The 14,299-nt window shown below is 44.4% G+C and overlaps 1 protein-coding gene across 3 annotated transcripts in view; it reads right to left on the reverse strand.

Moving 5' to 3' along the window:
- The window catches only part of plekhh1 (pleckstrin homology domain containing, family H (with MyTH4 domain) member 1), a 56,195-nt gene that overhangs the window by 31,622 nt on the left and 10,274 nt on the right, over positions 1–14,299 (reverse strand). For all 3 annotated transcript variants that reach the window (XM_023993991.1, XM_070445091.1, XM_070445093.1), the window contains exons 2-6: positions 4,669–4,731; positions 4,216–4,365; positions 3,915–3,998; positions 2,245–2,326; positions 1,263–1,867 (exon numbers count right to left, since the gene is read on the reverse strand). In XM_023993991.1, coding sequence (XP_023849759.1) covers positions 1,263–1,867; positions 2,245–2,326; positions 3,915–3,998; positions 4,216–4,365; positions 4,669–4,731 — 984 coding nt within the window. The remainder of the gene's footprint in view (positions 1–1,262; positions 1,868–2,244; positions 2,327–3,914; positions 3,999–4,215; positions 4,366–4,668; positions 4,732–14,299) is intronic.

Genomic DNA, 14,299 nt, shown 5'->3' on the forward strand with positions numbered 1-14,299 from the left:
GTTTAACTTCAATTCTGTCAGATTGCTGAAAGATCTGATAGAATGGTTCGGTTTAACTGGGGATTTTTACAAACGCTTATTTTAATCTTTTACATTTAGAGGCTAAAATGTGTCTGTTTTGAGTATTTGTTGTCAACTCACTGATGGCTAACTCCCGTAAGATCATTTTTATCACTGTTCTGCAACATCTGCTTAAACTATTGAAGTACTTGCTGTGCTTGATCTAAGGCATAATGTTTGCTTTATAAATGTTGATTCAAGTTCTGAATCTAGAAAAACATGCCAAAATACTAATGAAATTAGCCCTGGAGCATTATATACTGAGTGTACAAAACATTAGGAACACCTTCTTAATATTGAGTTGCACCCCCCTTTCGCCCCCAGAACAGCCTCAATTTGTCAGGGCATGGACATTACAAGATGTCGAAAGCCTTCCACAGGGATGCTGTTCCATTTTTACTCCAATGCTTTCCACAGTTGTGTCAAGTTGGCTGGATGTCCTTTGGGTGGAGGACCATTCTTGATACACACGGAAAACTGTAGAGCGTGAAAAACCCCAGCAGCATTGCAGTTATTGACACACTCAAACCGGTGTGCCTGGCACCTACTACCATATCTCGTTCAAAGGCACTTAAGTCTTTTGTCTTGCCCATCCACCCTCTCAATGGCACACATACACAATCCATGTCTCAATTGTCTCAAGGCTTAAGCATCCTTCTTTAATAACCTGTCTCCTCCCCTTTATCTACACTGATTGAAGTGGATTTAACAAGTGAGTTCAATAAGGGATCGTAGCTTTCACCTGGATTCACCTGGTCAGTCTATGTCATGGAAAGAGCAGATGTTCCTAATATTTTGGACACTCAGTGTATAGCGCTACTAAACAAAACAAAAATACATTCAGAGATTTGTATTACATATTAATTAAGTTAGACTTATTTGTATTACATATAATGTTAGAATTAAACAATCAAGGCCTATGTAAATGTTAAATTAAATGCCTTTTATGGTGTCTGACGGAGAATTAGGAGGTTGTTCCTTTACATTGTGTGATAGCTGATACTTTGGTCTATCAAAATATACACAGTATTTCAAATGTTGCTAATATTAAGAAACAATGTGGGGGAAGAAAGTACAGATTGTTCCGTTTTCCAAGAATCCCTGAGTTACAAGAAATGTACGACACAGATACAAGCAAGGGAAAGAGCACTGTAACGACAGGTGATTAGGGCCACTAGTTAGGAATATAGAACTTATCACACCTTGGGTAAGGTCATGCTGGTCCCAGTATGGGAGGGTAGAGCCAGGGTCTGGGCGGTGGTCTGGAAGGGGTGGGAGTTAGACGGAGAACGGCAGAGGAGAGGGCTTTTAGGGGTGGAGGTAGGGGTAGGGGTGTCAGAGATACTGCGACCCCCGTGGGTTGTTTCATAGGTGGAGGAAGAGGAGGAGGAGGAAGAGGAGGAGGAGCGGAGACGTTGGGAGCGGAACTTGCTGCTGAGCTCGTCCGAGGAGTGGTCTCTGGGAGTAGCACCACCTAGTGGTTGGTCTTGACCTCCAGTGGTCGGAACAGGACTACCAGGTCCAGCCCCAGTCTCCCTGCCCCTGCTGCCCAGACAGGGAGTGTTTGACAGGGTTACTGTCACTGTGCCGTGGCCTGTTGTGTCTCCTCTGTCCCCTCGGTCACCGCTCCGTTTACAAGGCTGCTCTGACCTGTCCCCTATGCCTGTCTGTCTTCCCCAGCCTGTCTCCTCCTGGACAGGCGGGGTCCCTGGACAGCTTGGGGTGTGTAAGGGGCTGCAGGGTACCTGGTGGGTGTCTGTGAAAGGAGAGGTGGGTGGTCCAGGAGATGAAGGGTTCTCCAAGATAGCTATTGAACAAGAGGGGAAAATATAGTCAATCTAGAGACACAACTGCAGCTTTTGGCAATATCACAACATGCTCTGTAGAACATAGGCCAACAGCAGTCTTCCACTAAGGTGACTAGGCCCTGATACTATCATAGGGTGTGCTCCAGGGCTCTGTGCTGGGCCCCCTTCTCTTAATAATCTACATACTCCCACTCGGACAGATCCTTGTAGTTGTTATCGCGGTAAAAACAGTTGACTAGCAGATGGCAAGCATCCAAGGCCTCTGGGCGAGGGTGTCTGTCTATTAAAAGCGAGTGTGGCACTCTCAGAGAGTATTCTGGGTAGATGAACTAAAGTTCCCAGGAGTTTTGTACAGCTGTGGTGGAAGGGGGATCACCTTGGAGTTTGTCCTGCAGCATCATGATCTGTTCTGCCTGCTTCAGGTTGGACATCTTCAGTTTCTGGTTCTCAATCTCCATCTGAAAAACAGTACAGAAAGAAGATAACAATGAGTAGAAGTTTTGAGTTAATTGTTCTCATTGTCTTTATCAACTGATCATGACCTATGTTTGTTTTCCAGTTTAACTTCACTAGGGTAGGGGGCAGCATTTGGAATTTTGGATGAAATGCATGCCCAAATTAAACTGCCTGCTTCTCGGGCCCAGAAGATATGATATGCATATAACTGGTAGATTTGGATAGAAAACACTCTAAAGTTTCCAAAACTGTTAAAATAGTGTCTGTGAGTATAACAGAACTGATTTGGCAGGCGAAAACCTGAGGACAATCCATTCAGGAAGTAGTTTTTTGGGGGGTTTTGTAGTTTTCTATTCAATGCCATTACAGTATCCATTGACTTAGGACTCAAATTGCAGTTCCTATGCCTTCCACTAGATGTCAACAGTCTTTAGAAATAGTTTCAGGCTTGTATTCTGAAAAATGAGGGAATAAGAGCATTCGGAATGACTGGACCCTAAAGTGTCGCAGAGCTTTTTCATGCGCGCGACAGAGAGATAGCAATTCTTGTTTACCTTTTAAATTGACGACGTTATTGTCCGGTTGAAATATTATCGATTATTTAGGCTAAAAACAACCTGAGGATTGAATATAAACATCGTTTGACATGTTTCTATGAACTTTACGGATACAATTTGGATTTTTTTGTCTTCCTGTTTTGATTGCGTTTGAGTGGAGCCTGTGGATTACTGAAGAAAACGCGCAAACAAAACAGAGGTTTTTGTATATAAAGAGACTTTATCGAACAAAAGAAACATTTATTGAGTAAATGAATGTCTGCTGAGTGCAATCATATGAAGATCATCAAAGGTAAGGGATTAATATTATAGCTATTTCTGACTCTGACTCTGTTCTACTTGGCTGGTTACTGTTTGTAATTAATTATCTAGTGGGCTATGTTCTCAAATAATCGTAAGGTATGCTTTCGCCGTAAAGCATTTTTTAAATCTGACACCGTGGTTGGATTCACAAGAAGTTCATCTTTAAACCTATGTAAAATATGTTTTGTTTTCTGAATTTTTACAATGAGTATTTCTGTATTTGAATTTGGCGCCCAGCAGTTTGACTGGCTGTTGAAGAGGTGGGACGCTAACGTCCCACATACCCAAGAGAGGTTAAATAATGCAAAGAAATCTTTGACCTGGCTGGTCCATATAGGATTTATATGTACTGTACACGATGCCAGTATTGTGATACTACAATTTTCCTTGTCAAAAAGAAAAAATACAAAGCAGACTAAACTCCTATGGTCCTTCAAAAAAAAAAGATCTGTATTATAATCCACATAATAATTAAAATGTCCTGTTGCTGGAGGATAAATTTCCTTCTGTAGCAAACTGGCTCGAAAAGATGTCCTACATCTGTAGCTTGCAAAGTAAACAAATGTGACACTGGGTGACAACATAAGGCTGTTTTTTTCCAACATTAGGACTATTTTCCTCAAGAAATGAAGTCCAATTCATGTTTTCTTTCCTTTTCTTCCTTACTTCATAGTATTGTGATACATACTAGTGTCGTGACAACAATACTGCATACTGTATTTGAGCTTACCTCTCGTAGCTTAAATGTAACCCAGTCTTTGATTTTAGCAGCCTTCTCCTCAATGGTCTTCGCCTCCTGGGCTCTGACTAAGATCTATAGGCCAAGAAAACAGGGTTTTAGGGTTAGTCAGGGGTTTATCAAAACCCACATCATTATGAACATCAATGAACATGTATGTTGCTACTCAAATGGCCCCATATTCTCTATCTAGTGCACTGCTTTGGACCAGGGCCCATAGAGCTCTTCTCAAAAGTAGTGCACTATATCAGGGATAGGAAACCATTTGTGATTCACCCTATAACTTCCCTACCTGTTTTTCCAGCTGCACCTCTAATCTCTTTATCACGGCATCTTTCTCCTGCACCTGATTGGTCAGCTCCTGGTACCTTCTGTACAACGAGTTCTCTGATTCGCTGGGTTGTATGTTTGCAGATTTCAGCTTCTCTTCCATGACATGGACCTGTAATAGACCGTTAACAACAGGATGATTACGTGCGCACAGACTCACAAGATAGACGGGAATAAACGGGCTCTTTCTCTGACTCTCAGTAGAGGAGACAAAAAAGACGAGCCTCGATGGTTATACAGAGCATAGTGCAGAAATGAGAGGAACGAGAGAGAGACAAAGACAGAGAAAGAAAGTGACTTTTGTAGTGGCGATGAGCCTGACTCTTGGCACACTGTGCTGCAGCTACTTGAGGCGACTGAAGCTTCTCCAGTAGCTTGAAGTAGCTGAAGCTGTGGTTTTAAAACTCTGCCGTACCTGTTTCTCGGCGCTCTCAGCCCGTTGGTCAGACTCTGTAACCCTCTGCTCCAGCTCTTGCATCTAGGGGACAAAAAGGTTGCCATGGTTACTCCTTCTTACGGGTCAGCTGTGTCAGTATGGGGTTAAAGGGGGCCACTGGAAAATCCTGTGTGTGCGTGTGGTTGTGTAAGAGAGAGTTTGCACTGCCCTCCTTTTGAGAGGTAACTCTGAGCCTCCCCAATCGCAATTGCTAGCTCTAGTACTTACACAAACGCATAGCAACTTGCGATCTTCATGTAGATGTTCTTGCATGCACGAGGGTTGCAGGGGGTCAGAGACACTATTTGGTCAATTGGTAGTGGCTAGGCAGCACATCATCAGCATCACAGCATATGCACTATTCACACTTACTAGCATCACACATGCATTCATCCTGCATTGTGGTCACACTTACAGGACAACATACACACATCCAGTTTTCATCATGCAGGCACAGCGTCGGGTTTCCTGCGGGGCATTGATTTTAGCCGTTTTTTGCCTGCTTACACAGCACACACACACACACACACAATACAGACACACACGAGTTCTGAACAACACACACACAACAACACACACACACACACACTCTGTTAGCTCTATAGACCACAAGCACACACACACTCTGTTAGCTCTATAGACGGACAGAATACACACACACACACACACACACAAAACACTCTGTTACGCTCTATTAGACCACACCACTCACTTTCACTTCACTCACTCACTCACTCACTCACTCACTCACTCACTCACTCACTCCACTCACTCATCTCACTCACTCCCGTCACTCACTCACTCACTCACTCACTCACTCACTCACTCACTCACTCACTCACTCACTCACTCACTCACTCACTCATCTCACTCACTCACTCTCACTGTCACTCACTCACTCACTCACTCACTTCAGGCTCACTCACTCACTCACTCACTCACTCACTGTCTCTATACCCCGACTCTATCACAACACACATCTCTTGTTAGCTCTAATAGAGCGGCACAAACACACACTCTGTTAGCTCTATAGACCACAAACACACACTATGCTAGCTCTATAGACCACAAACACGCACAACTCTGTTAGCTCTATAGACTACAAACACACACACAGAGCTGTAGGGGGTCGGGGAGAGAGGGGAGAGGGGGTAGAGGAGGGAGGACCCTTGGTTGTGCAACCTTGTGAGAGTGCATTGCACGATACCAATATTCAACTCAGACATTTCTCTCACAGCATGTGCAATCCTACTGAACATAAGACCTTGAACTTATCAGGCAAGGTCATCAGAGGGTTTTCAGGTAAAAAGCCCTGAACTAACTGGCCCGTAAATTGCCATATAGTCTGAGCTCTATCAGAGGGGGCTAGCGGACTTGGTGTGTGCCTGTGTATTTTGTTGGTTTTACTATCCTTGATGAGCTCACAAGGATCGGTAAAACAAGGGTATTGGTGGGACATTTTGACAGTCCCACAAGGGAAAAAGGCTAGTTGTTTAGGGCTTAGGAGTTATGTTTAGGTGGTTACAAATTAGGGTTAGGGGTTAGTTTAGGAGTTAGGGTTAGGTTTTAGGGTTTGGAGTTTAGGTTAAGGGTTAGGTTTTCAGGATAGGGGTTAGGGCAAATAGGGTTTTGAATGGATGCATATGTGTTTGGTCCCCACAGAGGGATAGTGTGGTGTGTGTGTGTGTGTGTGTGTGGTGTGTGTGGTGTGGTGTTGTGTGTGTGTGTGTGTGTGTGTGTGTGTGTGTGTGTGTGTGTGTGGTGTGTGTTGGTGTGTGTGTGTGTGTTGTGTGTGTGTGTGTGGTGTGTGTGTGTGTGTGTGTGTGTGGTGTGTTGTGTGGTTGTGTGTGTGCGTGTGTGTGTTGTTTGGGTGTGTGCGCGTTTGTGCGCGTGACGGGAGTCTCGGAGGAATTATCTGTGGTGAGATCAGATGTTTTTACATTTCTAGGGTGACTGCTACTTTCAACACTGGAGGCATGATAAGCTAACATAGAGCACAACGACTGAGATACACGCCGAGTTAAAGGCTTAGTGCTGTGGTAAACCTGGCGGCAAAGACTGCCTCAACCTCTGACATTAATACTAAAATAGAGGATACGTTTAGCCCATATACAGTTGAAGTCCGGCAGTTTACTACACTTAGGTTGGAGTCATTAAAAGACGTCGTTTTTCAACCACTCCATATCATTTCTTGTTAACAAACTATAGTTTGGCAAGTCGGTTTAGGACATCTACTTTGTGCGCATGACACATAGTCATTTTTTTCGCAAACAATTGTTTGCAGACAGACTATTTCACTTGTAATTCACTGTATCACAATTCAGTGGGGGTGCGAAGTTTACAACACTAAATTGACTGTGTGCCTTTTAAACCAGCTTAGAAAATTTCGGAACACACCCCATACAAGTAAAAGGATGTTGATGGCTTTTTAGACCTTCCTGATAGGCTACTTAGATTATCGCATTTGAGTGCAGATTGGATGGTGTAGCCTGTGGATGTTATTCAGGCCTCACGCTTCAATACTCAGTGCCTTTTTGCTTGACATCAGTGGGAAAGATCATAAGAATTCAGCCAAGACCTCAAGTCTGTTTCATGCCTTCGGAAGAATAGAATTTCCAAATGCTGCGAGGAGGCGCTCTCTGTGTGACACGTCTTCGTCATCTGTTACAAGACATATACGACAAGTATAAATCCGCCATGAGCCGACGCAGCGCGTCATAACATACGGGTCTCAGGAAGCGAGATGTTTGTCTCGCTAGAGAATGAAGTGTACTTTGGTGTGAAAAAGATGCAAGTTACAGGTCGGCCAGAATTGCAACAGGCAAATGGGACGCTTGTGAAGGACTGCTGGAGGGAAACAGGTAGAGACATATCTATATTCCACAGTAAACAATCGCTATATCAACATAACCTGAAAGGCGCTCAGGCAAGGAAGAGAGCCACTGCTCCAAAAGCCGCCAATAAAAAAGCCAGGCTAATACGGTTTGCAACTGCACATGGGGGAAAAGATCGTACTTTTTGGAGAAATGTCTGATGAAACAAATAATAGAACTGTTTGGCGCATAATGACCATTGTTGTGTTTTGGAGAAAAAGGGGGAAGCTTGCAAGCGGAAGAAGCACCATCCCAACCATGAAGCAGCATCATGTTGTGGGGTGGCTTTGCTGCAAGAGGGAGTGGTGGCACTTCAAAAATGATTGCATTGATCATGAGGTGGGAAAGTTGGATGTGGGATATATTGAAGGCAACAGTCTCAAGATCGATCAAGTGCAGGAAAGTTAACAGCTTGGTCGCAAATGGGGTCTTCCGAAATTGGACAATGACGCCTGACAAAGGCATTACTTCTAAAGTTGGTGGCAAATAGCTTAAGTGACAACAAGTCAAGGTATTTGGAAGTGGCCATGCACAAAGGCCGGACGTAAGCCCTATATGAAATATGTGTGGGGCAGACTGAAAAAGTGTGTGGCGAGGGCAAGGAGAGCGCTAGCAAACCCTGACTCAGTTTACAGCGCAAGGCTCTGCGCAGGAGGGAATGGGCCAAAATTCACCCAACTTATTGTGGGAAGCTTGTGGAAGGCTACCTGAAACGTTTGACCCAAGTTAAACAATTTAAAGGCAATGCTACTAAATACTAATTGAGTGCATGTAAACTTCTGACCCACTGGGAATGTGATGAAAGAAATTAAAGCTGAAGTAAATCATTCTCTCTACTATTAATCTGACATTTCACATTCTTAAAATAAAGTGGTGATCCTAACTGACCTAAGACAGGGAATTTTTACTAGGATTAAATGTCAGGAATTGTGAAAAACTGAGTTTAAATGTATTTGGGTAAGGTGTATGTAAACTTCCGACTTCAACTGTATGTATATGCACTGTTTTTGACCAGGGCTTACAGGGCTCTGGTCAAAACTAGTGCACTATACAGGGAATATGATGCCATTTAGGAAACAGACTTAGTCACTCACGGCTAGAGTAACACTGACTAAATCTAGGGGAGAAGGGGGGGAACAGAGGGAAGGAGTGGGCGTAGGGTGTTAGTGGTTAGTGGTGAAGTGACTCTTCACCTCAAGGTTAAAAACCTTGAGAATGAGTCCAAAGAAAGGCATTACTGGCCGAGTGAGAAAGGAGTCAGAGAAGTAAACAAAATCTTCACCACACATTAACCAGTAGTAAAAAAGCATATGGTTAGCTTATAGTCACAAGTCTCTCAGGAAGATTTTAAGCAGGCCAAGATGACAATGAGGCGACATCGGCGGTACTTCTAAAATGGAATGAACATTAAAGTAGCTGACACATCCAAGTAAAGCTTACTACAAGCTCTACGGAGACGCAGGATTCAGAGCGTAGTGCAGTGTTGCAATTTCGTTGTTTGTCACAAAAAGGGCCGCTCCTTGTAAACTCAGCATAAAAAGAAACGAGCCTCGCACTGTCAACTACGTTGTTTTATAAGCAAACTTAACATGTGTAAATATTTGTATGAAAATAACAAGATTCAACAACAGACATAAACTGAACAAGTTCCACAGACATGTGACTAACAGAAATTGAATAATATGCCCCTGAACAAAGGGGGGGTGGTCAAAATCAAAAGTAACAGTCAGTATCTGGTGTGGCCACCAGCTGCATTAAGTATTGCAGTGTATTTCCTCCTCATAGACTGCACCAAGTTACTTGTAAGAGCATAGAATCTAAGATGAATCTATGTATTACATGTTTATTTAAATGCTTTGTATTTTTTGTATGGAAGATAAAATAGCCTAGATTTTCTTGTGTTTCGAAAGTTGAGCTGAGAGGAGTTGTAATGCTGTAAGGTTGGAAGGTGGGTAGGGTGATGGTATGGTACTCCTCTCCTCTCTTAACAGGGGGGCTGATAGTATCCAGAGAGGGGGGTGGACAGAGAGAGTGACAGACAGGATAACAGACTGGACGAGACACAGCGGGTCATCTCATCCACTAACAGCTGATAGCTTCGTCATAGACAACAGCGCAGTTAACACACTCCTGCTACAACTATCTTAAGAATCTGGACATGAGTAAACAAATGGAGAAACTAGGTTACTTTCGTAACCTCAGTTCTCTGAGAAGATGAGTGAGATGCCCCACAATGGGATTTGCTGATAGGAGGATCACTACAAGAAGAACCAATAACACAACGTCTGTCGGAGACCCTCTGGTTATTCTCAAGCATGTCTCTCTTCTTTGCCCTCTTGCGAGCTGAGACATCTCACTCATACTCAGAGAACAGGGGGTTACGAAAGTAACCTTGAGTTCTCTTTCAAATACTTGTTTCGATGTCTCACAATGGGTTATGGCCAACTCTCGTATCACAGACATGCTCTCCCGAAGCCAGGGTAGTCCCAACAATATCACCCCTCAGAGCAGTGGTGTCGTGGAGGGTATACGCAGGTATACGCCGAATACCCACTTATTTTTCAGTGGGCATTGCGTATACTCACTTCTTAGTCCCCACAACGTGTGTTGAAGTAGTGTAGTGGAGGTCTACGCCGTATCAATTAATAAGGCTGATAGAACAGATCAGAATGTTTCGCTTACAATGCTGACCTATTATTTCTTCAAATGTTATGCCCAGCGATGTGCACACCTTCTAAAATGCGCACCGCACACGCGAGCGGTTTCATGGACAGAGATGGAAAGATCTGTTCGAAATTTAGAAAGAGGGGAGATCTAAAGATGCGGGTTGCTAATATGACTAGGATAATGCCTTTGGCTGCTAGACAATGAAAGAAAGTTCAAAGGAAACCAATAGTACAGGGGGGACGCATATGAGGAAACCTGTAAAATAATTGCATCCACGTTTCTATGGTGTGATTTTGGCTATCGGCTACTTTGACGCAACGTAAGACATGCCTCATTATAGGATGTAAAACGTCCAGGTTTCAAACAATTAAGTAACAGGAAAAATATAGCGATGCTTATGAGGGAAATCTGTCAATTTCTCCCGACTCAGTTGAGTCTCATTTATCTGTTTCAATAGTAGGCCTACTATTAGCCTACTATTAGCCTACTTGCACAGTACAGCTTGGGTTGGCCTGACTCCGAAAGAACAATATGGTATTTATAACTGTTTCTCATAAAAACTTTCACACAGGGTGCCTTTCCTTTTAAAAAAAAAGCTCAATTTAAGTATACCCACTTCTCTAGGCACCACTCCACCACTGCCTCAGAGGCTTTGTCACTGAGGACAGTATGCACCAATGAAGGTGCAGTGACACCCAGTCGGTAAAACCTCATAAATGTGTGAGAGGTGGCCCAACATGCCGTATCGCAAATCTCTTGCAAAGAGATGCATTTGAACAGTGCCCAAGAGGTAGCCATACCTCTAGTGGAATGAGCCCTCAGGCCGTCCGGGGTCCATAAACCATTGGTATTATAAGACAATTACAATAGCCTCCACTGTCCAATGGAATAGCCGTTGACGAGAGAGGGGCCGACCCTTGTAGGGATGTGCCCAAGAAACGAAGAGTTGGTCGCTCTTACGTAATGCTATCCAAGTAAGCGTGCAAAGTGTGTTGTGGACACAAACTGTAGAGACGATTTTCCTCCGTAGAAGAGAAGAGTGGCGGGTGGAAAGCAATTAAGTAACCCTTGGATAACCCCGGGCAAACTGTAGGCACGAATTGGGGACTGGTGTAATTGGGCACCAAACTAATTGGGAATTGGGCAGGTGGAAGGGTTTTAAAGGAGCGCTATTTAAGTCCGCTCCCACATTCAATACGGTGTGCTCTGCTTCACAGAATAATATTGACAGGTAGTCTGTGTAGATGCAGAGAGCGTATTGTATCTTTCTTTTATATTTTTTCTTATTATTTTGTAATTTACCCCTTTTCTCGGTATTCAATTGGTTCCCAAGAGCCATGCGTCCTCCGAAACACGACCCAGCAAAGCCGCTGCTTCTTGACACAATGCCTGCTTAACCTGGAAGCCAGCCGCACCAATATGTCGGAGGAAACACCGTACACTTTGCGGCCGTGTCAGCGTGCATGCACCCGGCCTGCCACAAGAGTTGCTAGAGCGCGATGGGACAAGGACATCCTTTCCGGCCAAACCCAGACGACGCTGGGCCAATTGTGCGCCACCCCATGGGTCTCCCGGTCGCGGCCGGCTGCGACAGAGCCTGGACTTGAACCAGGATCTCTAGTGGCACAGCTAGCAATGCGATGCAGTGCCTTAGACGCCACTCGGGAGGCCCTAGGATGTGACAATTCTGAAGGAAAGGCAGAAAGTGTTTCAATGAAAGAAACAATGTCAGCAGTTTGAGGTAGTTTATAACAGCATGGCGGAACTGTGGGGACCACAAACCATTTACTGCTCTTCCTTCGTAAAACTGTGCCCCACACCGTGAGTGATACGTCTGTTCTCACCACCTTCCTCATTGATACTAACCGTAGGGGAGTGCCTGAATTGAAGACCGAGGGGCTTTTCCAATGTCGGAGAGCCGAGAGACATTCTGTGGTCACCCTTAACTTTCTATTGAGGTGACGTCGTGTACACAGATGTTGGGCAGATACCCAACGCTGGAGGTCTCTCATCCTCAGTGTTACTACTGAGATGGTGGACGCCATCAACCCCAGCACTTTGAGACGCGTACTGAACATGACCGAGTGCCCTCTGTGGAACAGAGGAGAGAATCCAACTTGACACCTAGGTATTCTATTCTCTTTGTGGGCACCAAACAGCTCTTTTATCTGGTTGATCTTGAACCCTAACTCGAAGAGGTGGGTTTTAAGGGAAACAATGTCTCACACTGTTGGCTCCTGTGTCCGGGAGCAAAGCCAATAATCATCTATGTAGGCGGAGACTCTTGGTCCCCTGATACTCAGGGGTGCTAGAGCTGTCCATCACACTTGCTGAACGTCCGTGGAGCTAGTGCTAGCCTGAAGGAGACAGCGAGATATTTATAGGCTGGGCCCTGAAAAGAAAACCTGAGAAACGTCCTGTGTGCTGGTAGAATGCTAATGTGAAAATAAGCGTCCTGTATGTCGACTGAAGTGAACCAGCTGCCTGGACGAACAGAGTGAGACAGCATGTTAAGCGTAAGCATACGGAACATGAGCTTCCTCCAGTTGTGTAAAGCAAAATCATTTAAAGTACTTCCTAAGTCGTTTTTTAGGTAATCTGTATTTTACATTACTATTTATATTCTTAACAACTTTTACTTTTACTCCACTACATTCCTAAAAAAAAAGAATGCACTTTTTACATTTTCCCTGACACCCAAAACGACTTTTTACGTTTTGAACGATTGGGTTGGGCCGCGGTCAAAACCACTGTTACCCATCCTGCATCCCTAAATGGTTGCGTTGTTCGACTTCGGGCTGATATTCTCTCATGAACGTAATGCAGTGAGGCTAAACCAGTCGGTGTAGTTAACACAAACAAGTGAACGTAGAGAAAGAGGAGAAAGGTAAAAGCTAAAAACCTAGCTAGTTAGCACAATGTCAGCTGGAGAAAGCATGTGCTTTCTTTGTCTCTCAATGAACAAAGCGTCTCTCTTGACAGTCGAGCTGTGAAGCTATTTTTTTTTTTTTTTTTTTATTTCACCTTTATTTAGTAAGCAATGGCTATTGTCTCCGCGCAGTTCGGCGCACAGGATTTTTGTGCTGGTGGAGGAGCAGTCAGGTCTGGAGTGAACCAAGGGCTATATCTGTTCTTGGTTCTGCATTTTTTGAACGGGCATCTTGTCTAATTGTGAGGAAGTAACATTTAAAGAATGACCAGGCATCCTCAACTGACGGATGAGGTCAATATCCTTCAGGGTACCCGGGCCAGGTCGATTAGAAAGCCTGCTCGCCAGAAGGTTTTAGGAGCGTTTTGACAGTGATGAGGGGTGGTCGTTTGACCGCGGACCCGTGGCGGATACAGGCAATGAGGCAGTGATCGCTGAGATCTTGATTGAAGACAGCAGAGGTGTATTTGGAGGCAGGTTGGTCAGGATAATGTCTATTAGGTGCCCATGTTTACGATTTAGGGTTGTACCCTGGTGGTTCCTTGATGATTTGTGTGAGATTGAGGGCATCAAGCTTGGATTGAGGACTGCCGGGGTGTTAAGCATATCCCAGTTTAGGTCACCTAACAGAACAAACTCGAAGCTAGATGGGGAGCGATCAAATTCACAGATGGTGTCCCAGGCACAGCTGGGAGCTGAGGGGGGTCGGTAGCAGCGGCAACAGTGAGAGACTTATTTCTGGAGAGATTAATTTTTAAAATTAGAAGTTCGCGAACTGTTGGGCATAGACCTGAAAGTATGACAGAAATTTGCAGCTATCTCTGGCAGTAGATTGCTACCCCCCCTTTTGGCATTCTATCTTGACGGAAAGTGTATAGTTGGGTATGGAAAATCTCAGAATTTTGGTGGCCTTCCATAAGCCAGGATTCGGACACGCAAGAACATCAGGATTGGCAGAGTGTGCTAAAGCGTGAGTAAGGCAAATTAGGGAGGAGGCTTCGATGTTGACATGCATGAGGCCAAGGCTTTTTCGATCGCAGAAGTCAACAATGAGGTGACTGGGACATGCAGGGCCTGGTTTACCTCCACACACCCGAGGACAGAGGAGTAGTAGATGAGGGTGCGAAAAAGGCTATCAAAA

Source organism: Salvelinus sp. IW2-2015, linkage group LG9 (assembly GCF_002910315.2).
Source record: "Salvelinus sp. IW2-2015 linkage group LG9, ASM291031v2, whole genome shotgun sequence".
In the NCBI taxonomy this organism is placed as follows: domain Eukaryota; kingdom Metazoa; phylum Chordata; class Actinopteri; order Salmoniformes; family Salmonidae; genus Salvelinus; species Salvelinus sp. IW2-2015.